The sequence below is a fragment of the Aquila chrysaetos genome, chromosome 9, assembly GCF_900496995.4.
Source record: "Aquila chrysaetos chrysaetos chromosome 9, bAquChr1.4, whole genome shotgun sequence".
Classification (NCBI taxonomy): domain Eukaryota; kingdom Metazoa; phylum Chordata; class Aves; order Accipitriformes; family Accipitridae; genus Aquila; species Aquila chrysaetos.
The window spans coordinates 39,948,495-39,975,680 of NC_044012.1; the positions used below are offsets into that span (position 1 = coordinate 39,948,495).

General features: G+C 46.1%; 1 protein-coding gene across 4 annotated transcripts in view; it reads right to left on the reverse strand.

Annotated features, from left to right (window-relative positions):
* Positions 1-2,010: 2,010 nt before the first annotated feature.
* Positions 2,011-27,186, reverse strand: part of ADORA2A (adenosine A2a receptor) — a 33,686-nt gene continuing 8,510 nt past the window's right edge. For 2 of the 4 annotated variants that reach the window (XM_041125670.1, XM_030026198.2), the window contains exons 3-6: positions 19,761-19,984; positions 18,361-19,258; positions 4,379-10,741; positions 2,011-3,721 (exon numbers count right to left, since the gene is read on the reverse strand). In XM_041125670.1, the coding sequence (XP_040981604.1) occupies positions 9,781-10,741; positions 18,361-18,710 (1,311 nt within the window). In that variant the 5' untranslated portion in view covers positions 18,711-19,258; positions 19,761-19,984 and the 3' untranslated portion in view covers positions 2,011-3,721; positions 4,379-9,780. The remainder of the gene's footprint in view (positions 3,722-4,378; positions 10,742-18,360; positions 19,259-19,760; positions 19,985-27,186) is intronic. The other 2 variants (XM_041125671.1, XM_030026197.2) reach the window with 2 other exon arrangements.

Genomic DNA, 27,186 nt, shown 5'->3' on the forward strand with positions numbered 1-27,186 from the left:
CAGGATGGAGCCTCATGCTTTTGACGGGAAGAAAGCATTAAACTCTCCCTGGGAGGATCGTGTGTCCCACACAGCGCTTCCAAATCAAATGCTGATCGGAAGATCCTCCTGCAAGGGAATCGGAGACTGCTGTTAGCATATAGAGAACACATCCCTCCCTCCAGCCACACAGTGAAAATCTACAGGAACTTTGTAGCTACAGTTCTTCTGAAAATCCAGGTAGTGCTGAACCATGGAAAGGGACAGAGAGCCCCTGCATCCTGGATAAATTTCTTGTGCATCCCAGGTCTGGCATACGGCGGGAAGGGAGGGATCATCTGCAGATGTAGAACCTAGGATGGGAGGGAACTTGCATGGGAAGCCAGTGCTTCATGGAAAGCAAGCTATAAAGGTTTCTGATTAAAAGCCTTGATTCCCAAGCGCTGGCTCAATCCATAAGGAATAGGGGATCTTGGGTTTAATTTAGTTGCAGATGAATGTTACATGGGTTAGTTCTGCAGAATGGAAGGCCTCAGTGCAAGTTACGAGATATTACTGTATATTTCCTCTGGAAGGAAATCAAAATGCTATTTCTCATGAATTCAGAAAGGACGCAGCTGTAGAACAAGCAGCTGACTCTCAGCTTTAGCTGTGGCATTGAGTTACCAATGGTGGGAGAAAAGACTATTTCTGTTTTTCTAATGCAACCTTTAGCATTTTGATCCTTCTGGAATTAGAGGAGGATCTTGAGGAGGGTCTGAGATTTTTTTTGTCTCCACCCTATTCTGTTAGTGCTTTTGGCATGAATATAAAGAAAGGCAGGAAACACTTGGAATACTGGACTGCTCCCAAATGGCAGGCACCTCAGAAACAAGGCAGCCAGTTGTCCTTTACTTTAAGGTGCTGAGTGCTCGTGTAGCCCAGCACCCCAGTGCCAACGCCGGGTGCGCTCCTCTTGAGACTCTGCCTTTGAATCAGCCATAATCTTTGTGAATTAACTGCAGCTCTCCCCTTGTAGCCTCTCTGGGACTGGGAACGCAAACATTAGCCCTCTTCTCCCCAGTGTCTTTTGGCTCTGCAGAATAACTTCACAATCTGATGTGTTACCATTACAGAACAGCTTCAATTCAGCAGCACATGATTCCCAGCTGTCTGCAAAGGAGCCCTGTATATCACAGCCCCTGCTGCCACGGCTAGCTCAGAAAACCTGACTGTGATTGCTCACAATCATGGTTAACAGAGGAGATGGTATGGCAGGGATTCACCCGGCAGCAGGCAAAGTCTCAAAGCTACCATTCCTGTCACCTGCAAAATTGGCCACATCCTCTGGATGATGGAACTGTTTAATATCGCAGGATCCAGTGTGCATGGCAGGGCTGCTCAAAAGACATTAATACAGGAAGCAATACTCTTCAATGCTGAATTAAATCCCTGATGGGTTAAACAGTAATGTGAAAGGATGGGAGTCCTCTCTGCCCCAAGATTCACACCGCTGCAAAGAGCATTCTTCCTTTGAAAGACAGTTCTTCTCCTTTTATGGCCCAGTGGTAAAAGGTTCTATCAGCATGGATTCAAAATGACCTTCATCCAGCCTGGATCAGCATGGTCAGAGATGCCAGGTCCAGTGCACCTGCCCTGCAGAAGGCTTCAGCATCTGCCACTGTTCAGCCCTTCAGCACACCTCCAAAATAGGAACTTGGCAAACAAAGCTAACAGAGTGCATTGCTAAGCAGAACATTCTGCCGAGTCCCAACACCAGGACTGCATGTTATAGGGCACTTGCCAATTCCTGAGTCAACTTTATTTATTATACACTAGAAAGGTCATGACGAATCTCAAAAGATAAAATCTGTGTCTGTCAAGCCACCTTCCTTATTTTCATTGGCCCAGACCCTCATGTTCCACACCAACAATAACAGGACATGGGTTCAAGAGGCACCATGAGTGCAAGCTTACCCTGAGATGGCCCAGGCTTGTTTTGCATTCTTCGTAGAACTGATCCAGGCTGCTCAATTCTCTTTATTAGGGCTCTTCTTTTCCCTGGATGCAATCACCACACTGCACAAGAGCCTTGCATCCCTGTGAACCCCAAAGCACAGGCACAAGCTGTCACAGCCCAGATGATGCCAAATGCCCTAATGATGCAGCTGCAAGTTCTCCAGCAAGATGAAGTATCTTCTGAGATATGCTTAACTCCCATTTAGAAGTAATATCCTGGACTCATACCAGCCCAAAAGACATCCCCATGACCTCATCAACAGCTGAGGCAGCAAGATACCCCGTGCACATGGATTTTCTTCACTGTCATTATGAGCCATTATCTAATCTCCTTGCCTTAGGTAAGGCAAAAAAATTGGAGCTGCCTAGGGCTCAGGGTAAATCCTTGGGAAACAAAGCCTGAGTGATTGCAGCTCCAGTGCTGTCAGTGTCCAAGCCAGCAGGTTTAAAGACTGCCCTGGGCTCTGTAGAAGTTGCACTCACCTCTCTGGATTGCAGCTGGACACTCCTAAAAACCACAGTCCCAGGTTTGGAGTTCACTGCAACAGGCTCAGGCCACAGAGTATGGATCTGGACTCCAAATAACCTCATCTTTACACAGTTTATTCTGAACTTGCAGATTAAAAGCTCTTTTCCCAGTCCTCACCTTTCACTTGCTGAAAAATCACCATGCTACTCTCAGACCCAAACTTGGCTCAGATCATTTTCTTTGGCGTGTTGCAAGGACTCCAGTTCTTGAAATCAATTTCTGATTTTCTGAGATCTGGGTAGTACTGCAGGATCTCAGCAGTGACTGCTGCAGTCACACAGCAGAGAAATGACAGTGCTTGTAAGAGTGTCGCATCTTCCAGCCTAAAACCCTCCAACAGTCCCATCCACTGGGTAATTTCTGAGGAAACATCTCCAATATTCAGAAGTGCCCCCCTTTCTTCTCAGAACAGCACTGAAGAGGAGATTTGGAAGTCAGGGAGGAATACAGCTCCACTTACTATTCAGCGAGACTCCAACCCGCAGTGAGTTGCATCATCTAACCTGCTTATTTGCGGGATCAGAGGTGGATTCCTCCCAGGATCACTCCGAGCTGACAGAAGTCCTTCTCCCTCCCCTGAATGAACATACGGGAAATCTCACTCCTCACTTGGTCACTTCAGTCAAATGCAAGACAGTGGGACTCTTTCCTGTGAAAGTAAATTGTGAGGTCCACAGGGCCTCAGACGAGGTGCCCAGAGCTTTTAACTCCCCAAAACTTCTCCTCGAAACACATGATGGTCAAGAGCACAGCAGGCACTTGTATGTACTATTCTTAGCAGCAAAGGCTTCCTGTTTGGGGGCAGAAGTGACAAGGAAGATCCTGCTGCTTTAAATACTGTGAAAGGCTTTTTAGCCAAAAACATTATCCTCCCACTACTAGGGAAAACACCATCCTCTGCAGCCCCATCCTACTTCACCATTCAGAAATGTCATCAGTTCCCCAGTGCTGCATTAATATTAAACTATTGAGCTATATCATCCTCAGACAGCTCTTAGTCTACAGCAAAAGCCCTGCAAAGTCTAGTTTCTCTGGGTGACTAAGCCAAGGCGTGGATCTCTGAGCAGAGGTTTCCAGATCAGGCCAATTGTGTTAAACTGGGAGCTCTCGCTGTTCTTTCAAGTACTCGCTTTCTTCCCGGGGCCAGGTACGGCCATTGTTCCCCCCGGGCTCCTGCAGACGCCCATTGTTCCTCCAAGCTCCTGGCCTTTGATGCTGCGGAACAAAACGCACAGTGTTTGTGAAAGGAGGGAAAAATCAAAAAGCTTTTCAATTACACACTTGGTTGAACAGCTCAGGCACAGCTGGCCGCAGAGCACCAGGGTGCCAGCACCTCTCCACGAACTGGGGCCTCCAGCCAGGCCTCTAGCCCAGCTGCAAAGCGAACCAAAAGAGGGAATGACCAGTAGTTGATGGTTATCTGGTGAACTTTCACTTCATCACTACCCGATTCCAAATGCTCCTGGATTGTACAGACAATCACTACTGTCCTCATACATTTAGTAGCTGGAAAAAGCTGGAAATTATTCCCGCTTCATCCTGTCGGCATTGCTCAGAATTGGCTTGAGTGACACCACAGCAGCATCTAGATTTACTGCCTCCGTTTCCAGACTAATTTGGCTGACACCAGGCCGGAGCTAGCTCAGCCCGAGTGGCATCGGCGGAACAGGACAGAGGTCTGAAATTGTGATGGTCTTACAAGGAGGTCTGAGGTGCAGCGGCAGGGCCACATGGAAGGAGAGCCAGCAAGCTGGGATTCTCCAGTCCCAGCTGGCAAAGTTGTTTCATGGTCCAGTTATGGACCCTTCAGGTCCTGCTGTGTAACACAACGTTCCTGACACTGCAGTGGTTTGGGCAAACACAGTGCTCTACCTTGTGTTCGGTACGCAGCTGTAAACGTTTTCTCTCATTGCCAAGATGACAGATCCCAGGATGTCAGAGATGTGAGGGGTCTTTCTAGTCCATCTGGGTCTGTCACCTGAGTCCATGCTAATACCTTCTGCAAAAGAATAGGCAGCGCCAGGGAGAGAGCTCTCCGGAAGGATCTATCTATGGAAAAAGCTAATAAAATAATAAGAAAACACTTGCACAAAAAAGGGCCAGCCAGCCGGATCTTCCCGGGACAAAGGCACTCACACTCTCTTTTACAAATATATTTTATTATTTTAATGCTTATTAAGAAATGTAACCAAGACAGACTCAGCAGCACCAGCGGCTCCTCACTGCCCAGCAGTCTGATGACTTCACAGATATGAAAACTTCACAGATTCAAAAAAAACCTTTGGTCAACGCACTTTAAATACATTTGCATGCACAGACTGTCCCACCCCCCTTCCCTCCCCTCCCACTGGTAACTGACAAACAGAGGGAAAACAACAACTATATTCATAAAACATTTAAATTAAAAGAGTAATTGTTTTATAGTGACAGCGTGTGCAGCAGGGTGTTCATAGTGTCTTGGTTTGCAGACCACAGAGACAACCGCTCCACAGGACAGGGGGCAGGAACACCAGCTCATGAAACGGAGTGGGGGAAGCAAAGGATGTCCTCAGATCGACAGGTTCCAGTCTTCATTTTAACACATCCTTGTGTGAACAGTCCCAGCAGACAAATAAGACAGTGAGTTACACACAACATGCCCCAGTTTTGGGATTCTTAGTCTGTCAGGGTTAGTCATCTCTCATGCAAATGAGGAACTGGTGTGGTTTTAGTTACTCTTGATGTGTTTTACCGTAAAGAAGGCCAAAAGCTCAGGGCTAGAAAGAAAAAACTCTCCGGTATGACTCAGTGCAGTTTGATGCCCAAAACAAATTGGGAGAGAACTGACTATTAGGCAGCTAAACTTAGCAAACACCACTAGAGAGTATTCTAGAGTTTTAATGCATCGCAGCACTGTTGCAGCATGCTTGTCCTTCCCACGTAACACAGCTGGATTGATTTGGTTTTAGGTAGGGCTCATGGTCACAAAGCAGAAGGGCTTTTGTTACACCTGGACACGCTCATGAAATGAGACAATGTATGTGAAAAGGAGATAATCCGTAAGAACCATTTCTACCTCAGCCACATATAGACCGCATGAAGTCAACCCTCTGCACACATCAGACAAAGCTTCCCCTCTGCAGTGACCCCAGGAGAGCTGTAAGACTGTACATCCTTTCCAGAGTCCTTCCTCAGCAAGTCACTCCTTGGTCTCATGCCAGCACCATCTGTGCAATCCCCAGCACCTCCCAGCACATTCCTGCTCCCCTGAAATCCTCCCCAACACCTACCCTACAAATCTTCCTTCACCACCAAGATTTCCCGTCTAACCCTAACCCTCCAGCCTGCTCCCACACCTTAGAGACATTTTTATATCCACCAGCATCCCCTGGAGCCTCTTGTCAAAGAATGATCAAAGATTCAGACTACTCCATGTAACTCCCAAGTCCATCTGCACAATAAGCTTCCTACCACCAACGGGGATCAGTGGCAAACCCTTTGTCTACAGTAACCCCAGCTGTCCCACCACGCCAAATGGCTTCTCTGTTCAAGAGCTGCAGTTCAAGCTTGCACAGAGCTTTGAAATACTACTGATCCAAAAGAAACTCTGCAGGACAATGCTGTAAGTGCATTTATTTGCACGCACAAAAAGCAGTGCCCTATTGAAGAGAGGGCCCCAAGACAAACTCTTGATAAAATTACTCCTGGCAACTGATCAAACTTTACTTTCTCCAAAACCCTATAAAGCAAATAAACCCTGGAGCCTAAGAGTCTCCAGGGAATGGTGAAATTCCTGGAATGCCCTCACGCCAAAGGAGGCACCACATCTCTCTATGGGTCTTCAGCCATTTTTAGTAAGAAGTTCCAGTTCAATGAAGTCAGTCTCTTCTCACCCCAGCTCTTAATCTCTGGACCTACTGCACCTTGGATTCCCAAGGAGGTCTTCTCCAGCCTCTCCTGATGGCCACCTCATTCTTTCCTTTGTCTTGGTACCATCTTTGTTTATCCAGAACAGCTACATTTCATCAGCTAAAAATTCTCCAGCTGGAAGGAAAACGGGGATGTGAGTGGGGAGGTCAGGAAAAAATCATTTAACTTTCGCTTTGCTAATGATCCCTGCCCTATGCAGTTTGGAAGACAGGTACTTTTCTCAAGAGTGGAGAGTGCTGCCAGGAGAAGGAAAGAGCACATTTCATTGATGGGACTCCACAGCTGCGCTTTTTAAAGAAAAAAAAAAAGTGCGCAAGCCTTGAAGTCATGATCCCTAGGAAACAAGAAATAAGAAGTCCAAAATTGTGTTTAAAAGGCTCATGCTTCCCCCCAACAACTGCTTCAGAAACATCTTCTGAAGGTCCATCTCAGACATATGTTTGCCAGAAGGCACACAGCATGTGGTGCAATTGCCATCCCTTCCTTCCTGTGACTACAGACTTCCAATTCTATATAAAACACGCTGCGTCCTTACCCCCACTGCATTTCCTCCTGCACACATCCCCTGGCCCCTGCACACACCCTTTTCATTTCAAATCTGGATCACGAATACTGAAAGGGACTGGACACGTTTGGGGGGCATCTCAAACAGCAACAGAAAAGCTAATTTCAAGACATCTGGAAACTCAGTAAGGTCGGATGGCAATCTGGTTGGGCAGGAAAGTTTTCCAGAGGGACAATCTGAAGTTTGTCGCATCAACATAGATCAACTTGATTCTTGTGGCACCCAAGCAAGACGCTGCCATAATTGAGTGTGAAGAAGCTCAGGATACAATAGAAAGCAACCAACCCACATCAGCTGTTGAAAGTCCGATGCAACGTGGCACAAAACATCCCTTTACAATGGCAACTAAAGCTCAATGGGAGACACTTCGGCACTCGCGTGTGTTCCAGCACATGAGCGATCCTGGTATTTTCCCACACTTCCTTCCCTGCTCTGCTTCTTTGTGGACCTAATTGTTATTGACATGAATGCCGGATGTAATCTTGTGTTATTCTTAGAAACATTTCAGCTCCCAACTGAGGCCTGAAGAGATCAGACCCCCATTTTCCTGACTGAGTTCCTCTGCCACTGTTACAGGAGGTCAGAGGAGCCACCTACAGAAATATTCCATCAAGAAAGATCAAGAGTAACAAGATCCCAAGTCACCCTACAGAGGAACTACCTACGACGTCAGTTACAGAGAAATGGCTTAGTGTTTGTTAATGGTGCTGGAGTGATAATCCACTCCTCTGACGTTAAACTACATGGAAGAGCCGTGCCAAGAAAGCAGCAATTGAATTAAACTCTGATGCCTATTGTTCTACAAGCTTGCCTGTCTTTCTGCTAAGGATTGTGGTGGCAACCACATCTTTTTATCCATCTCACAGTAAGCTTTGTGCTAGCTTGGAGCAGTTACATACTCGAAGACGTTCAGCATTATAAACTACTCCCCACCTTCACACAGGGAGACTGGCAGAAAGAAAATTCTCCTCAAATAAAACTGACTTTTCATTTTAATAGTTCACAATATTTAAAATAAACATGGAATAAGAACACACAAACCTAACCTGCTCTTCCTCAAATATCAAAATCCAGTTCCCCTTTCCTTTCTGAAAATGAAATTATTTGGCTTCTGAAATGTTAGTGGACAGACACAAAGAAAAGCCAGGTTTGGGGGATGATATTTCTGATGTTTTCAGCTAGGGAATAAGCTTCAGATCCCTGGAATTACCAGACTTTTGGTTTTCCAGTAGGACCATTACTGCCTATCTCTCCAGAAGGCTGGTGGTGTTGGACATGGACTATTTGTCTGGAAAAAAAAAAACCCCAGACAATCTTTCAGTAGAATTCAAGCTGATGTGGCATTCTGCTGTCCTTGAGCTACCAGGCTTCATAAGCGATACAGAAAATTATGAAACTGCTGTGAAACACCTCTACAACAAACCACATCAGTGCATACACTTGCTGCAGCACAGATTTGCCTGTTCTCTTACACAGACAGACTACTGCAGTTTCTAAGCTGATTTCCACCACTACTGACGCCTTTCAGCTTCTCAGAGTAGGAGCATCTTCTAACCAGACAGACCCAGCTCTGTTGGCCTCTGCACTGCAGGGACAAATCAGGCTTCACAGTAAAGCACATCAGGAAAAAAATGAAATCACAGGAGAAACGATGTTTAAATAGAGCTTATTGGAATTCCAAAAGTAAGTGTTGGGTAGTGTGTGTGTGTTCCTCCCTATCCCAAGAAAGAAGAAAAAAATCCCACAGCCTTTTGAGTGAGGACAAATGACCAAAATACGGAAAACTAGCTCCCCTCACACACATATGGGGCCACGGAAAGAATTTGCATTCTAGGAGCTCAGGAGGACAAGCACGGAGACAGGGGGAAAAAGCAGACGGTGCCCACCAGCCTACAGACAGCTCACACGCCCGACAGCCCTTTACAACACCTCAGGGCACGACCGCCCCTCCGACACAGACCACAGCCTGGCCTGCTTGTCCACTATCTGCAGCACCAAGTCCCGCTAACAGCCCTTTTGCTACGGGAAACCCATATTACAGACTCTTCATTATTTGTTAGACGAAGTTGAGAGCTATGAGGTTATATTTGCCTTGTGCATCTGGAACGTTGAGCGCTCTGGGAATGGATATGAGTTCTTGCCCATTTTTATAACTTAAGTAATCTTACCAAGACAAGAAAAAAAACCTTTTGAGCAACCTGTTGCAGTATAAGCTTTAAAAACATGAACTGAAAGACAAAATGCCATGGTTGAAGGTATCCAAAGTTCCCATCAGGTAAATTCCTTCCCTGTCCAAGCAGCTGCTGGCATCCTTCCTGACCAACAGATGTTGCTACCCCCCTTCTGTTTGTTGCAGGGCCAAAGTACTAAAAGGCCCCTTCCCTGTTGCTCTTTGCAGTTCAGCGAACACTTCCAGCCATGCTTTTATTTCTGTTGGTAAAGACAGCAAAACCGACACGCAACCACAGACACACAGTACAGCGTAATGTCATGACATGCCCTGCATCAGCAGGGTCTCCCAGTGCTGAACTTGGAATGCCACCTTTGACCTTGGCACTGCTCTTGGTGACAGGTCATTGATGGCTCACGTGTCCCTCCTTCCTTAGTCCGTTTCAATGGTCTCTTGGCTTTTCTCCAGTCTAGTATTTAGGATCATCCCAACAGTCCTGGGTAGGGCCCCCTTTCTCCACAGCGATCTGAATACACACCTCTCCCCCCGCCCCCCAACCTCCCTTTCTGCCACGGCAGAGGTCACCAATGGAAAAAAAATAATTCTACCAGGAAGACCTTGAAAGTCTCATCAGGAAACATCAGCTGCTGCGAAGGCTGCTCTCTCCAGATCTGAGTAAGACACCTGGGCGTCAATTAGCTCTTCACTGTGAAGCTCCCTGTTCATGCACGCATCTGAGAGAATCCCATTTTTGCAGGAATGTGGGAGGTGCCCATTTGTCTCCACGTCCAGAGCATTTCCATTCTGGTGCCATTCCAAGCCAGCTTTGCATTTGTTTAAGTCCTGCTTTTCAGGATCCCTGTGGATCTCTCCATTGGTGTATACTTCTAATGCATACTCACTGATTCGTATGCTGGCGTTCTCTGCGTCCCCACCGTGAGTGGAAGTCCTAGAGCTGGCCGTTCCTGCCTTGAATGGCTCCTTCCGGCCCAGGATATGCTGGCTGATGATTTTACGGAAGGTGTATCGGAACTCCCTGATTCGGTAGGCATAAATTAGAGGATTTACAACCGAGTTGGCATGAGACAGGATGATAGCCAGATACATCAGCCAGAGGGGAGCATGGGCACAATTTGGGCAAAAAAGGGTAAAGCAGTTAATAATATGTAGTGGAAGCCAGCAGACTGCAAACAACCCAACAATGATGGCTAAAGACTTAGCTGCATGGACTTCCTTCTGCAAAGTGGAGCGAGAACGTTCCCCGTGTACCATCTTGTTCTCCATCTGCTTGAGCTGTCGCCGGGCTGCCATGAAGATTTTCAAGTAGATACCGAACATGAGGAGGAGGGGCAAGAGCACACAGGCAAAGAAGTTGTAGTAGACCATGTACTCCATGGTGACCACAGCCTCAAAGAGACATGCCACCATACTGTTGCTGCAGTTGATGGGAGACGACTTATTGGAACCCAGCTCTTCGATCTGGGAGCGATTGTGCCACCCTAGCATTGGTGTCAAGCCGATAATGAAAGATAATACCCAGCAGATGGCAATGATACCTTTAGCTCGAGAGCCAGTCACCAAGCCATTGTACCTATAAAGCAGAGGAAATGGGAATTACATCAGTATCATTCAACAAGCCCGACACCCAAGCAACTTCCCAATGGCCCAGAAGACAGAAGACAGCAAGAAAGGCATCTGCTTCTCAGAGGGACCTTTGAATCGCCGTGCAGAACTCACACAGCACAGCACAGCAGGGACCATGGTGACATTGTATGCCACGAATTTCCCTCCCTTTCCTTTACGCAGTGAATAGGTGACAGAAAAGCAGGGAAATTAATACAGTTTTCATCCATGTTCCTTCACTGCACCAGCCCTATTGGTCATGCACGTAGATCTTGCAGCCTGGATAATCAACGGCACTGCTCTGACCCTTGGTGATGAAGACCACCGTGGCTCTCCCACGGCTGAAGGCTAAGGCAGTTCCTCCTTTCTGGCAAAGGAGCAGTCTTGTAGCATGGAATTGCTAGGTCTGTCTTACAGTAGATCTGTAAGTCAAATAGCACAAACGAACTCGCAGACACAGTGCCATCGGCCCCGTGTCCACGTTCAGGTGTGCTCCAGGGAAATTCTGCTGACTCAGTTGCAGAAGCCAGGCTGGCATTGCCTTACGCAGCACCTCACTCTGCTCCTCCACAACGGCACTTTCAACGGCGCCAACCTTCCTTCAATAACTGAGACTAGTCAGCAGTTTTCCTCACCAGCCCAGCTAAGCTGACCCCACGTCTTTCTCAGAAAGGAGGAATTAAGCTGAGGACAGTGCTCTGACTACAGGTGTGCTGTGGGCTGCACTGCCCACACCAAAGGGGACTTCAGTGGTGGAGGTATTGATATGCCTGGCTGAAGCAAGTGGTCTTAGCAGTAAATTCCCCAAGATCTGTTGAAAGAGACAATAAGCAACATGGTAATAATCTGACAGCGCAGCCAGGGACCTTGGTTTGTTTGAAATATCGGCCAGTTCCCAAGGCCTCACAGGTTATTGCGAGTCCCGAGCTGACTCCACCAGTTCTTCTCTCTGAAAATGTAAATCAGGGCAACAGTTTAACATTTCAATGCAATTTCCTTCCCTTGGTAATGCTTAGCATGGAAAGTAGATGGCCGGATTCCCACATCGTCCAGCGTGGGTCCCACACTGTACTTGACCCCATGTGTCTGCGATCAGACAACAGTAGCGCTGGGCTCCCAGTGTTTACCCAATGCTCCTTCTCCCTCTGTCCCCAGAATTCTCTCAGCAAACAAACATTAAAAAAAAATAATAATCCAACAAGCCATAGAAATCTTTCCATCTCTCAATGAAATAGTTACTCCCACAGGTTCATGCTCCTATCCCAATGCAAGTTCAAGACAGGGGAGGAGAAAGGCTGCTTTTGCCGGGCACAGTTACAGAAAGAGATCCTGCACGTGCTTTAAATACCTGCTGATGGGCCTTGGAAAAAACCTGGCTCCACACAAGACCCGGTAGGCTTGAGCCTCCCTTCCTCAGTTGCATTTCAAAATCAGAAAAGAGGGAGTGAGTGAGGGAGTCAACCACACAAATTCCCAGTACCCAAAATACACTGACATCCTCCTTCCAGAAATAAGGGAGGGATTCAGCTGATTCTGAGAGATAAAAAGGTTTCTCCAGCAAGTAGTGGATCCTGCTCAATGCGTAGGGGATGATGCTAAGGGCACAGCATGGATGGTAGCAGGGAGCTGCTCACATTCAGACCTCATCAACACAGCAAAACAGTATCTGAGCTTTGAAAAGTATACTCAGGGAGCAAGAGACTGGCTGAAGGCACTTGAAGCTTGGAAAAATAAAAGACAAACAAAAAAACCCTCAAAACCCTGCAGCCCTGGAATTGGCTACATCTTGTCATAGGAATTTTGAAATTGTGCAGCTGTTATCCCACGACTAGAGATGTCCCTTCCCTTCCACTAAAAATATATTCATTACCGCTCCAGGCAACCACCCCCCTACTTCTCCCTCCCTCTTACCCTCTGGGGATTCCCATGCAACAAACTTTACAAGGCTTAGAAACAGCGCTTAACCCAAGCAGCTGCCTCCTTTCCAGCTGCAGTGTATTGTGCTGGCAGTGGCAATTATCAATTTATCAGTGAGTGCATCTCCGTAACGCCTTGGTCGGTATCTCCAATGGTTAGGAGAGAAAGCTCACAGCATCTCGTGACGTAGCGTGCGGCACTGTGTTGGCCAGGTACCCACTGAGAAGTGTTCATTCGCTTGGGAGAGCTTAATTTCTAGGATCCACATGAGACACCTCTGGCTGACTTGGCTGAAGTAGGGTTATTGTCCAGGCGGACTTTCCTAGACTCGTTCCTTTTGTCCACTCAGACATGTCACCAGGCTGGCATCAAAGAGTTTGTACACCTGTCTAGGCATCTTTCTAGGCTCGCAGCAGCCAGGCCAAAGCTGCTCTCTGTATCCCCAGTGCTGTACAGCTCTACATGGTAAGTTCAGGGCTTCCAGGAAGCATCACACATACTGTGAGTTGCTGGCACCTATGCAGCAGACACAGCCTGCTGAAAGGAGGTGGTCACACCTACAGCCCACGTTCTGCATAGCTGGCGGGTGACTTTGTACCATGTCTGATGTGACCAGACAGCACTGGATTGTCTGTGCAAAAGCAGTTCTCGTGCTTCCTGGAAATACTGGACTTGCTACACAAACAACGACTTCTACTCGTGAAATTCCAGACACAAAGAACATTAGCGCAGAGCATAGGGACGCTCACGGTGGAGTTGTGTATGGGGATAGGGTCACCTGACTCCTCTAGAAAACAAACCCCACTTTTGCAAACACAGGGAAATGTGGATGTTTTCCCCAAAATAATTTCACCTGCCCTGCTGCTCTCCCAGCCATCAGGCTGGCAAACTGACTCCAGGAGCACAGCTGCCCTTGGTGAATGCACAACTCATCTGTGCTGCCTAGAGTAACTTGGCTGAAGATGTGACACTTCTGAGTCCTTGGCCTAAGCTCTGTGTCACCGAGACGATGATTCCTGCACAAAGTGTAGTACCTCACCAGTCTGATTCATAAACTATCAAGCTGGGTGGAAGACAGAGCCGGTATAAGAACTACAGCATCCTCAGGTAGAAGTTAAAAATCTTTCCATGCATTGCATGATATGTAGCTGGCCTAACTCATCGTCACAGCATCCAACCAGCCTGCTGCTTGTCTTCCAAACTCACCTCTGGTTGACAGCACTGCACATCTTGGCCAGATGGCTCTGCCATGCACGGAGCACTTTTCAGCCACCTTTACAGCACCACACCAGAAAGCCCGTGCTCAGCGCTGGGGGCACTGGGCTTTGATCTGAATTCCAGCAGCGCTCAATGATTTTTAGCAAATCACCACAAAACACTGTTCACTGAACACATCCACTCAACAGCCTCCACCTCAGGCAGCTGCAGTCATAGGAGGCAAGACAAAAGGAGGATATTCTATCCCTATTACATGTATCTGGAAATGAGAAACACTGACAATCCCAGATCATCCAGGAAATCTTGTGGGAGAGCAAGAAACGAAACCCAGACCTTCTCATGCACCATCTAAACAACCCTTTCCCAGAACTCTCAGTCAAGAAACTTTCTCCCCTATTACCAGGTGCTAACCGATACTAGTGCTTGTCTATGCTACGGAGACAGGGTAGGTGGGATCCCACAGGTGGGCGCAGGGCTCTAAACAGCAGAGGCAGTACAGGTGGACAGGCACCGTTCTTTTCCTCGTGGCATGATCAGCTTCCAGACTAAAACCTTAGTAACAGCAAGTTCCACTGCAGCCCGTGAAGCCATAGACAACTGGCACTGCTTTCAAAGCCGTGCCCATGCTTGTTCAAAGGAGGAAGTGAATTATCCTTCTTTCATATTAGGCTGAAACTGCCCATAATCTATTTGACACAAACATGAGCGCATGTAGGAAACGCTCGTCATAAAGTCAAAAGGTTTATGGTGAGCAGGGAAAGAAATAAGCCCGGATATGGCTCAAAGTGACATTAAATCCCTGATTCACCGATTCAGATGCTCATATATGAGCATTTGAGAAGGCAACCCTAGAGAATTAAAGCAACTGCTGACACAGACTGTTCTGAGCACAAAGGCCCCTTCCACGTCCTATACTTTATTCAGGGTTTGTGTTCATCTCCCCTGTTCTTCCTGCCCCAGACTTTAAGAAGCCGGTTCTTCATGTCCAGCTCCCCTATCCTCTGGCAGAAAAGCATCCCAATGCAACCGCAGAGCTGCAGTTTCAATCACCGCTACATGGGATAAATCTGTCCCAATGTTCCAGACATCAGGGAGCTGCACCTTAGTGAAGCTTTCCCAGAGAAGCATCCCAGTAGCTCAGGCAGTCATCTCCAAAGCAACTTTCATCAGAGGAAAAGGTCTGCACTTCAGCAAGTTACTGTAGTTGGCACTGTTTGACCTGCGTAAGTACTTTTGCCACAGGTGAATACCTGAATTCAGCACACAGAGCAAGCAGTAACCTGAGAAAACTTTTCCGTTTGGCTGCAGGAAGAAAAATTTCTCCTCTCTTTCCAGTGCATCAGAGCTACCTGCCCTTCACCACGGGAGTACCTTTACCACAAATGCCTGCGCGAGAACACGTGGCTGGGCACCGTGCCTGCGGAGCATTTGCTGGCACCAAATTGCCTGGAAAGCAGCAATTGTTCTTGGCCCATGACTTCATCCTGGAGCTCAGACTCCCAGTGAGTTTTGTTCAGAACACCCAGGGGTTTTGTATCAGTGAGCGTAGGTTTTCAGGTACCTGCGATGTTAGAGACACAGTTCGGATTTTATCCTAGACCAAGCAATGGCTCCGACTCACTTCCTTAGGAGTGCTTTATTGCCACTTGCAGAGTGTTACATTTGTATAAAACCTGGCAGAATTCAGCAAAGTGTTTGAGAACTTTTGGAAAGTTTATCAAATTCTACACAATATTTTAATAATTTGAAAGGTAGAACCCATAAGATGTTCACGAATTAGTTTTTATGTGTTTTTAAGTTTTACCTATAGGTGTCTTTCCTCACTGCAATTTTTTGGGGGAGGGTCTTTTATCCACAGAAAAATCATTCCAAAGATAACTCTGATTATGTACTGAGGTGTCCAAAACCAAGCAGTATCAGAAATCCCGCTCTTCTGCCTCCTTAATACTGATAGTTTATTTGTGTGGGAATACACATCCACATATGCATCCACTGAGACATGTGGTTACCTTCCTTAGGACAAATCAGACATGAAACAGTTAAAAAGAAAAAGAAAAAGAAAAAATAGGTTTGGCCCTTTTCAGTTTCGCTAGAGTGAAGGAAGTCTGATTTATTCTTTTTTCAAGAGCATTCATCTAATGAATACTAGGAATGCCTGGTGTTACCTTCCTTGTCCTCTGAGTAGGAGAGAAGAGGCTTTCCCAGGCATTAAAGCATGGGGTAAAAACATTGCGTCTTTAGTGGCAGAACTTTCCTTCCAATGGTTTGACACGTTTTTGAGACAACCAGATATTAGAAAAAGAAAAAAACGAGGATGTGAGCAGTCTGAATCATACCACATTTCCTTCTTCAGCTAATCAGCTTTCACTTTCTCAGCATGTCTGAGGCTATAAATCTAATGCTTATTCATCCATAAATTCTTAAGGGGAAACACAATTGACAAGTTCTTCACTCCTACTGTAAAAGGACAAACCAGCAGAGGACAAGGAGGGGGAGGAACCCATGGATCTACCTGTGGGTTTCTGCATCCAATCAACTCCACTGTTCTGGGGTGGAAGAGGGTGTGCTCTGTTTTTTCAAAAACAAAATAGCGAAACTGGTACCGTGCCCAGCACTGATGAAGTCTGATTTTTCTAAAAGACTCTTTACCTTGGCTATTCCAGGAAATTAAATTTTCAAGACAATATAGTTACAGTGATACCCCCCAAAATGGGCAGAAATCCAGATTTTGAAAATCCTTTTCCTGGCAAGTCATCCTCTAGCAAGAAGAGTGCTTAAACTGTCAGCAAAAGTCTTCAGAGTTAGCTCATGAGAGATGAATTAAAGACATCAGCCCTTCTCAAAATCATTCCAGAGGCAAGCTCCCGAGGGCTACTCTACAGATGTTTCTTTACCATTTATCATTATTTTGGTTTATAAACTGAAACCATCTATATGTAGAACTGTGGAAAAGCGGAGACAGTCCAATTTATAGGTAACTAATATCAATAGAGTTTTCTCTGCAATGGAATGCAATAGTTATTCCTTACAGCTACATCAAAAGGTGAGGCTGTAACAGGTATGACTATAGCTTTGGAAAGCAACAATTAACGGTAACGCTACAGCAGCACAAGGTTGCTGAGGCAAGGCTTCAGGAAAAACTGTGCTGCACTGGTCCACGTGAAAAGGTAATCTCCGCAGCTCTAGGGAAAATAATGCTTTCTGGTTTTGAATGGGAGGTTTGTGTTAATTGACATAAGTGCTGGATGACCAAAGTATTCACAAGAGACAAAACTAAATTGCACAGGTCAACACAAGTGATTTTAGCTCAACAGGAGCGAGGATGTCCAAAAACTCAAACTTGAGAGCACAACAATCAGAAACGTGTTCCATTTTTGCAGCCACATTTGTTGTTCAGGATAGGAAGCAAGTCTCTCCATTCCTGAGAGTATGCTGCATCCTCCTAAGGACAAGGTGGGAAGGAAGGAGACTCCTACACTTTGTCTGCACCGGCCTCTCCCGGGGCTTCCTCTGCATCTTTTGAGCTTACTGAATGACTCGGAAGCATTGTCACACAGCATTCAAACCCAGCCCACAAAACGCAATGCTGCTTCACGCCCACGGTCAGATATATCCCGGCACAACAACGTGCTTCTGGAAAACTGAACTGAGTGGCAGCCCCTGCGCGTGTGGCAAAACTTCCCCTTGTCTCACACCAGCCTCCCTGGTTGCACACAAAGTAGCAGCTAGTCGTATTCAGCTTTCAAGCTCTAATCCTGAAACATCCTTTTCTTCCTTTAAACTCCAGAGTAGAGACCACAGAATAACCATCTTCAGGTCTGGGTTGGGACAAGCCTCTGCCTTGATCTAATACATGCTTTGCTTCCAGAGGCAGTGCCTAAACTAGTCCAAATCTTCCTAAGGCCCATTTCTTCATAGCCTGCTGCTTCCCCTCCCTTCACGTTTAATGGACCCCCAAGATAAAACCCCCATCCACACTCTCCACAACCCTGCTGCTACAGCTGCAGGCAGAGTCCCCCATTCTCCCCATGGGGAAGGAGACAAGTTGACCTCACTCCCCTTCTGCCCTCCACCATGTATTGCTTTAGCTCCACTTTCCCACAGCGATCCTTCTGGTGCTGTTGCCGGCAGCTCAGAGCACAGGTTATTGAGGTTACCGCACGATCCTGTCTAAATATGGAATGGCAGCTCCCAGGCAGCGCCGTTGTGATGCCATGGGCGTACACCGTATGAGGACAGAGAAGAACTGGAAAAAGAAGCAACCAGAAAATCCAGCAGCCAAGGCAAGCCTTCAAGACCCAGAAAAGTTTTTTTTCAAACTAGAAGGTAAAAAGTGCTGATCCTCATTTAACTTTTCCTTCCTCGATTCATCTCCACATCTGTTGTTTTTACTGATGTTCCTCCCTCACCACCCTAGCTCCCCTCTGTCCCCCCAGCCCAACCCGCGCTTACCTGAGGGGTATGCGGATCGCAATGATTCTGTCAATGGCAATAGCAAGGAGGCTGAAGATCGAACTCTGAGTCAAGACCAGGACGAAGCAGGCGATGAAAAGGCAGCCATAGAAGAAGGCACAGAAGCCGGTGCTGATGGTGATGGCAAAGGGGATTGCCAGCACGCCCACGGCAATGTCAGCAGCAGCCAGGGACACCACAAAATAGTTGGTGACGTTCTGCAAGTTGCTATTCAGATAGACTGCCCAGCAGACCAGGATGTTCCCCAGGATGGCCAGCACTGCAATGACCAGTTCCAGGATGATGTAAGCTATGTCTGAGAGGAAGTCTTCTTTCCCATGTACTAGCATGGTGAGAACGACCAGGCCAATGTGAGAACGTGCCAGAAAAGCTCAGCGTTCATATCTGCAGAGCACTGAACAGCCAAGACACCTCAAAGCTGTCCGGGGTCTGAAGAGCACTCCGCTGCCAGCCGGTGAAGGTTGCTCACACGCACCCTTTTTTCCCCATAGCTGTTCAAGATCTTTACAGTAGCAGGTGTCAAGAAAAAAAAACAACCCAGGGCTTGCCAACTCCAGCAAAGTGGATTAACCAGATGCAGAATAATTCAAACTCCAGCAGACAAATGGACAGGAGAGTATCTCACGTAGGCATACACTCCGCCCCAGGCCACAAAGTCCAGCAGGCAACACAACACAGAAAGTGTATTGTATGGCAGCGTCACATCGGCTATGACTTTTTGTTTCCTGTTGACAATCACACTGCTAGTCATGGCTTCCTGTCATGTACATACCTACTAGCAACATCCTCCAGTTCTCTTTTTCACCTTTTCCCACTAGGACTTGGGAAATATTCTCTTCAGCTGAAGCAAGCATTCAACTTCTTCACTTGTAGTTTCCTTTAAGAAAAAAAAACAAAACAAAACAAACACCAACCACATACGCTAAGTAATCAGCTCTACGGAGGAGATGGAAAAAGCTAAATCTCATTAAAGTGGCACATTAAATTGATAACGGATATTAAACAGACCTAGAAGAATACATCATTGGCAAAAATCTCACATTTTGTCTATCCTGAAAGCTGCAGGGCCAAACCCAAGGTTCAGGAAGGCAGTATTTCACAGCGGTGATGAGAAACAAGGGATGTTTTGTTTTCGAGGCTACCAACTGAGCTGGCACTTTAGCAGCTGCTCAATAGTCTGCCCTGAAACACGAGAGCCCACTAATTACGCCTTGGCAAGTGCTGTGGCTGCACAGAGGAAAGGTGGAGGAGCCTTTTTACATACACCTGTCTCCCTCTGATCACAAACACAAGACTTGAGCCATCACGTGCTGCCCACCCTCGTGTACTTTGCCACAAAAAAGTGCTGCACCAATACCCTGCTCCGCAATGACACGAACCTTCTTTCATAAGGGGGTTATGTTGCTGGCATGTATGGTCACCACTGTGTTGCCATACCCAGTCTTTCCTTCAAGCGCACAGAATCTGCAACGTGATCAGCAGCAGGGAGAATAGTTCGAGGTATGTCAGACAGTGACATCTTTGAGGACTTTTCTGCTGAGTATGCACACTCTCTGCAAGGGTCTCTGCAACGCCATCATTTTTGTTCACGTAAATCTTTATCCTACAAGCAAACCATTTATTCATTATACCTGCATTGTCCATAGCGTTTGTTGCATCCACAGATTCAGGTCAGCATCATTTTTCAACTACAATCAGCCAGAAACACACTGACCAAGACACACCTCTCCCAGAAACACACACATAGGCACAATGCCAACGTCATCTCTCAAGCACACACTCATGTTCCTGCGGGATCATGCACGCAAATCTGGGACTAAAGGTGGTGCCGCTTGCAAGGAAACATAGTCCCTACAGCTGCCATTTCGTATGAACAGATACACATCATCTATATGCTTGCATGCCTCACTCACACACTAATCTTGCAGGTCACCTCGTACCTCTGCTTTCAGATACGGGCATTTCACCACAGTTGCAGCTAAAAATACAGCAATGGAGAACACAGTTCCCTGAGCTTTGTGCCACAGTCAAGCACACTTGTGAATTGTTTGCTGTCCTACCCTGTCACTTCTAGAGTGGGTTTTCAACCTTATTTAGCAAGCTTTAGCAGTAATATTTTCTCATTAATTTAAGAAAATGGCTACTTGAAACATCAGAGGGCTGGGGGAGAGAGAGACACAGCACTAACTGATAAATCACTTGAGCTCAGTTTCAGATGCAACATGAGCCCCCAAACCAAAATATTTTTGGGACCCCATCCACAGGTGATCTGGTATGGTCTAACCCAGCAGGGTTTCATGCCTTCACAGTTCACTCTGTTTTCAAGTCAGAAACCTAATTTCTCAGGATAAAATAAAAGGGTAAAGGCAGTGATAATAAAAGAAAATACAATTAACTTGTGATTCACATCTGATCTCAGGAATATAATCTAATTTTAGACCTTTCATTGATTTAGAGCTCTATTGCTAATGCTGCATTTGAAAGGAAAGTGAATGATTCTTAGTGGTTTGGATGTGCTTCAAAAATCTAGCTTTCTCTCCACCTTCAGCAATCTTGCTTATGTGTTTTGTTTGGTTTGTGTGGAAGAAATCAACAGAAGAGATTAGTTTGTGATCTAGCTATTAAGAGGAAGATAAAGATCATCCATTTAATCTTTTCTGAAGAACAAAAAACCCCAAGAAGTTTCTATATTGTCTATCTTCTTTTAGCAAAAACTCCAGTTTTCCACTGACCTCCTAGAGATTGCTTCTGCTTTCTTGTATTTCAGGGATGTCAGTGACATGCTCCTACATCACTCTGCTAGCATCTCATTGTCCATTACAAATCCCAATAGGTTTGTTTCAAAGCAGTGATACTGAAAACTAACTCCCTCACCCCAGCCTGACTTCCAGGGAAGGCGATTAGAATTAATATAAGATAGAAATAAAGAAAATCTGGAAGGAGAGAAAACAGAAAGGGCAAGATGAAAAATAAGCAATGCTTTTGTGTGTGTGTGAGCAAGAAAGGGGAAAAAAAGACAGGAAAAAGTTGGTAGGAGAAAAAAAACCCCAAGAAACAAGGGAAGCAGCAGGCAAAACAGGCCCCTAAGAGAAAGGCAGTGTGTGTGCCTGTCAGAGGTACGACACGGCTGCGCCTGAAGACTCTGAAGGAGCGCGAGCTCCCGTGTCCCTTAGCATCACAGCAGCAGAGACGGTGACGGGGTAATACTCCGGCAATGGAGCAGGGAGCGTACACCTCTCTGCTTCCTAACATGCTCACATGTTTCCATGCAGGTCAAGCTCATAACCAAACTCCCATGTCAGGACAAGTTTAGAAAAATTTAACAAATTACTGTGACATACTTGGACCAAAACTATGGCTATGTAAAATAAAACCACCATAAACACCCCACAAGCTACTCTGAGATGAAGTCAAAGACTGAAGAAACCGCTTTTGGAAAGGAGCCAGCCTGAGAACTGGACACATTAATCCTGATGCTGAGAGGATTTACTTAAAGTCCTGCTACGTTGCTCTTGCACCTCATATTCATACCACATACACCTCAGTGAAGAGGATCAAAGTGAAATTAATGGGATATTTTTCACCTTTTCAGAGCTTCCTTTAGTAGGATTATGAATCCACATTAATCCCAGATGCATTTTGTTTAACCTGACTCTTTTCAATGGCTCATCTCAAACTCGCTTTCCAACAGGACATGGAGGGAAGTGACAAACCTACACTGTGGAGGTCCCACACGTACTAATAGTTCAGCACAAAGACAAAGCTGGAACTGCCTACAGCTCTGCATGTATCCTGAAAAAGCACAATGCTGAATCTGAAGTTTAATGACCACATCACATACTGTTTTCTGACACAACAGAGCTTTTAACCTTCTACTTCAACTGTTTGTTTCATGGTCTGATGTTAAATTTGAATTTTTTATCTCTGGATTTGTTTATTCCCTTGCTTCCCAGTCCCCTTCACAAACAGTGGCCTGATTCTTCAACCTAAGCCCTAGCCATTTATTCCGAAGCAATCTGTGAGATGTTATGTCCAGAAGAGGACAACATGTCCTCCCACCCTCTGCTCTCAGATGGGCCAGAAAACACTTGGGAGAGTTCTGCAGAGCCAGCACATCTCAGAAGAGAAATGACCAGAGCTGAGCAGGTGTCCCGGCCACAACAAAACATTTTGCGTCTGCTTCAGCGCCAGCACTTCTGTAGTTGCCACTGACATTAGAAAAAGCAATTATTAGCCACACAACCCCAGCACATCAGAGGCCTCACCTGCTACTTACAGAAGGTGCCACAACCCGGGAGGTTCCCACGTTCAACCCAAACTCACCCATCTCGCTTCATTCATCTCTTGCAGTGTCAGCCTGCTATAGCTTTCACCCAACATGATAACAAGTCTTTAATTGTACAAGTATTTGCAACTTGCTTTAAAACAAGAACAGGCTCAGTCTTTCTGCTCATACGGCTAGAAATTTACTGCACAGGGACAAAATGAAATACAGACCACCTAGAGAAGGAGACATATATCCAGAGGCAATACAAAATTTATTATAGAATCATCTACTTCATGCAAGACCCAAAGGCTCAGCAACCAGGTCTGACAAGATAAAATTAATTAACAACCTGGTTTACTCACCTGGAAAGCGTATATTTAACATCTCAGGCCCTTGAGGGATCAATATTGCAAGCTTCTTGAAACTTAAGAAAAATAACCTGTATCACACAACCTGCTGGACAGCTACAATTAGTATTTCTTCTTAAGCCCATGTTTTATTTTGTTAATTGGATTAATTCCTTCTTGATACCCTGGGCTATGTTCCGGCCTTTTCCTCATTATTAAATAAACCTTTTTTGCCACTCGCAAACCTGTAAAGCTGTTGCTCTGTTCATTTTTAGTGACTTGGAACACTCTGTTCTCTCTCATATTTCAGCCCCAATGAAAAACTGCTCCTTGAAAATTCAATAAAGCATCTGAACAGCACGTTCCCATGAAGCAGTTCACCACTGGAGCCTAAGCAAGCTTTTGTTTGGCATCTCCAGTCGGCTTTGGACTAAGGTGTTGCCCCTTCTCTCTCCCAAGTGCCAAAAGCATCGAGGTGAGCCCTTGGCCACTGCTTGGTCCAAATCACCCGCCTCAAGCTCATTTCCTGCTCTTGGCCCCTTCAGGCGGAGATCAGGCATCCCGGTTTTGGATGCCCACACTCCGTCACGCTGGTAACAGAGAAAACAAACCCTCTGCGTGCCAGGCTGACCTATATGACGTCTGTGACACTTCAGTTTGACAGCTGCTCTCAGATATTAGCAAAATCTCCAGGAGATCAGCAGCCCTCAGGGCACCCAGGACGGTCTGCGGGCACGTAGGTGACAGTCTGCGGCTTCCCCGGGCTCCAGAGAGGATTGCTTTCTCCTTGTCTGCTTCGGGACAGGGTAAGCAAGGCGGCAGGCAGCTCAGGAGGCCGCGGGGAAATCTTCATCGAGGCTCATTCCACAGATCACAATCTGGCATCTCCTTTTGACAGCGCGACCCTTCCCAGGTACCAGCCCCGTACAGATTACCGAACTCCCTTAAGGAAAACGCTTGAATTCACACATGGCTGGAAGCAGAAAAATTGGTGCTGCTAAATCATGTTTCCTACTTTCCAAAGCCTGGAGGGGGAGATGCTTGTCAGTTTTTATCCTCTCTTTGAAATCCCTTCAGCTCAAAGAGAATCTCCCTATCTTTTCAATCAAAGACTCTAAGAAATCTTGTCTCTCCCCATTTCTTTAGAGGATCAAGTCACAATAAATGAGCCAATGTGCTCACAGGCAGCACACAAATTTGTAAAACACTCCGGCTGTAAAACATAATGAAAACAGCTGTCCTTTCGGAGAGAATGATAGGGAAGGCAGCAGTAGCACTTTTCTGCGTTGCTAAATGGTTTCCTTTCTGAAGTTTGCTATTTTATGAACACTTCAGGTAGAGCAGCTTCCCCATGTCCCTGACTGCTCACACGAAGCCAGCGTGCTTAGAGCTGTCAGAGAGCAGCCCCACTCCTGCCTCCTATCTAAGGATGAAGAGACGTGGCTGAGTGGGGCAGGAAAAGAGAGGAGGAAGGAGGCATCACCCATCTAACTAAGACGTACTTTTTCTGGTTCCCCTATTTGCTTTATTATTGGCTGCTGGCTAAATGATCTTTTAGGTCATCTGCTTACTGTAATAGGAGGAAATTAAATATTAATAATAGACTATTTCCCTCTAGACTGCTCTTTGTTAACAAAGGATACAAGTGAAACAAAGCAGGCAAAACTATCAGCAGAACATGCTCTTGGTTTTCAGGTACCTGGAGCACTTGCAGTTTCCCTCAACCTTCCCTGGAATTACAGATGCCCAGTGCCCTGCACACCTGCCTGCAGGGACACTCATACAAGTGCAGAACATGGGGATGTCTGGAAATCCTTGTTCTATCAAGGGGCTCCACATGACAGTTTGACCCTTCCAGAGGATCATTTCGGACTTTATCCAAAACATCATCTGAGCCACTGACGCTCTGACTGCAAAAAGTGCAGGGCCAAGGATCTTCTGAAGCACTCCATTTGTCTCCATTTGGGGAGTGAAGTCTTCCTCCAGTGTAAACCCTACAGTGGGGTAACAAGGTTTCTGGATTGGCTTTGCAAATTCTCCAGAAATACTGAGTAAAATGAGGGCTTCAGCTTTGCTAAACTTGGTCTAATGTCCTTTTACAGGAAAGCAGCAGCCCTCTAAGACTTAAAACCTTCACTCCACGCGCTAGTGAAGGCTAAAGAAATGGCTCTTCAGAGATCTGTACTGCCCCTGATCTTTGTCTTTCAGTTCAGAAATGGGGACGAGGGACAACATATCTGCTTTACATTTCCATCTCTGCTGCAGTCCAGGCCGAAAAAGGAGGCTATGCTCACAGCAAGAACAAGCATGGTGAATCTGGGTGTAAAGTCTTTATCAACTAGGGGATTACTAGAGACATCCATACCGCTGCAGCAGTGACAGCAACAAAAAGCATAATAAAATCATGTCCTTGAAGCCTGTCCCACGTCTCTCTTCTCCTCCTTATACGTCATATGAAAAATCACAAAACAAAAATGCCCCAAAAGTGAAACCCTACTGGACAACAAGAAAAGGTCATAACACAGATAGGCTGGCTAATAGGAATGGCTAATCCAAACCCAATTATTTCAGCTTTGCCTCCTGCCCTCCAAGTGCTAGAAGTGGATTAATTTTTATTGCAGTAGCGGAAGACAAGACTAGAACAGAATGCATTTGACTTTTTTTTTTTCCTAAGTGGATGTTATAAATGTTTAAAAGCAAGGAAAAAACCTCACAGTAATTATTCCCATTCTAATGGTCACAAAAAGCCAGGGAGGGCAAAACTAAGTAAGGCTGAATGACCAGCAGTTAAATAAGCCAGATCAAACAAACAAACAAACAAACAAAAGGGAAAAGGTTCCCCTGTGCTCACTAGAGTAAAGTCTCACTGAGCAGCAGGCATCATGATATATTGCCAAAAGGCACCGAAACACATTGGATTTTTGAGCAAACCATTTGTATCCAGGATTGATGATGCTGATTTACCTACAGTGGTATTTCCAAAAATAAAAAATAGAGCATTTGGATAAGCTTTCATAAGACAGACATGTAAAAAAGCGTAATTAAAACCATGTACCATGGCCCGAAACAAGTTACTACTGCCAATATCATCCACAATGTCTCTGAGGAGCTAGTTTTCCTTTCCTGTGTGAGGGAAGAGCTCAAAAGCAAATTTTGCCTCCCCACAGCCCTACTAAAGCCAGCTGTGTTCATACATAAGGAACATTTCCTTCAAGAACAAAATAAGAGAAATGAGGAAACAGGATATCAAGAAGAGGTGACCCACTGAGGAATACAGGCAAGGGAGGAATTTGCTCTGAAAATATTTATCATATTGCTAATGCATCCATTCTGGTATATTTTAAAATAATGGAGTAACTTCTCTCCAGATGTGACTTCACCTCTCATTTCTGTATGAAGTTTCCAGACAGGCAGTTGAGAATTGGGTACATCTGTTCATTTTCCTGCATTTTTATCCAGTTGTTCCCAAACCCTATTTGCCGCCTTTAACTACAGGTTTGTTCTCCACCAGGCCTTGCGAGCCCTGCTCCCTCTCCTCCGAGCACCATCCTTCTGCAGGTTGCAAATAACGTTTGCGTAAGCTCCGCCAGCGAAACAAAACCTCACTCTACTCCGGTGCAGAGAGTGCTGTTGTACCAGGTCAACCAACATCCTATCTTCTACAGTAGAAGGAATGTAACTCTTTCCAACTCTCTCCATGTAACTTAAAATGATTCCCCAGCTGTCCTTCCCTATCCTGATGAAGGCATTGTACAACTTGAACAGAGATGAGCAAATTCTACCTGCCTCTGAGCCAAAGCAAAGCTGTCTCACTGCATTAGCTCATCCATGGCTCATACGCTGACCCCTCTGAGCAAGGTTTATTACTGAGGACTCACAATGAAGCTCCCATTACCACCCAAGTTGTTTGGCTCATACCCACCCACAGTATGAAAAGCAGTCAAGCCTCCATCGGGTTGCTAACACAGCTCATCGCATCCTTCCTCCCCAGCTTGCTCCCTTCTCTTATCACTTGAAGCAGTGACACAGCAGCAGCACTCAGCCCGACCTCCACAGAGCCTACCCCGCCGACACAGCAGCAGAGCCTGTCCAAACACCCCCAGAGCTCACCCACCCTCTGCCCCCGCACAGCCCACCTCGCCGACTGCCGTTTGCACTATACAGGCTGTTCACTGCTGGCTCAATCACAGA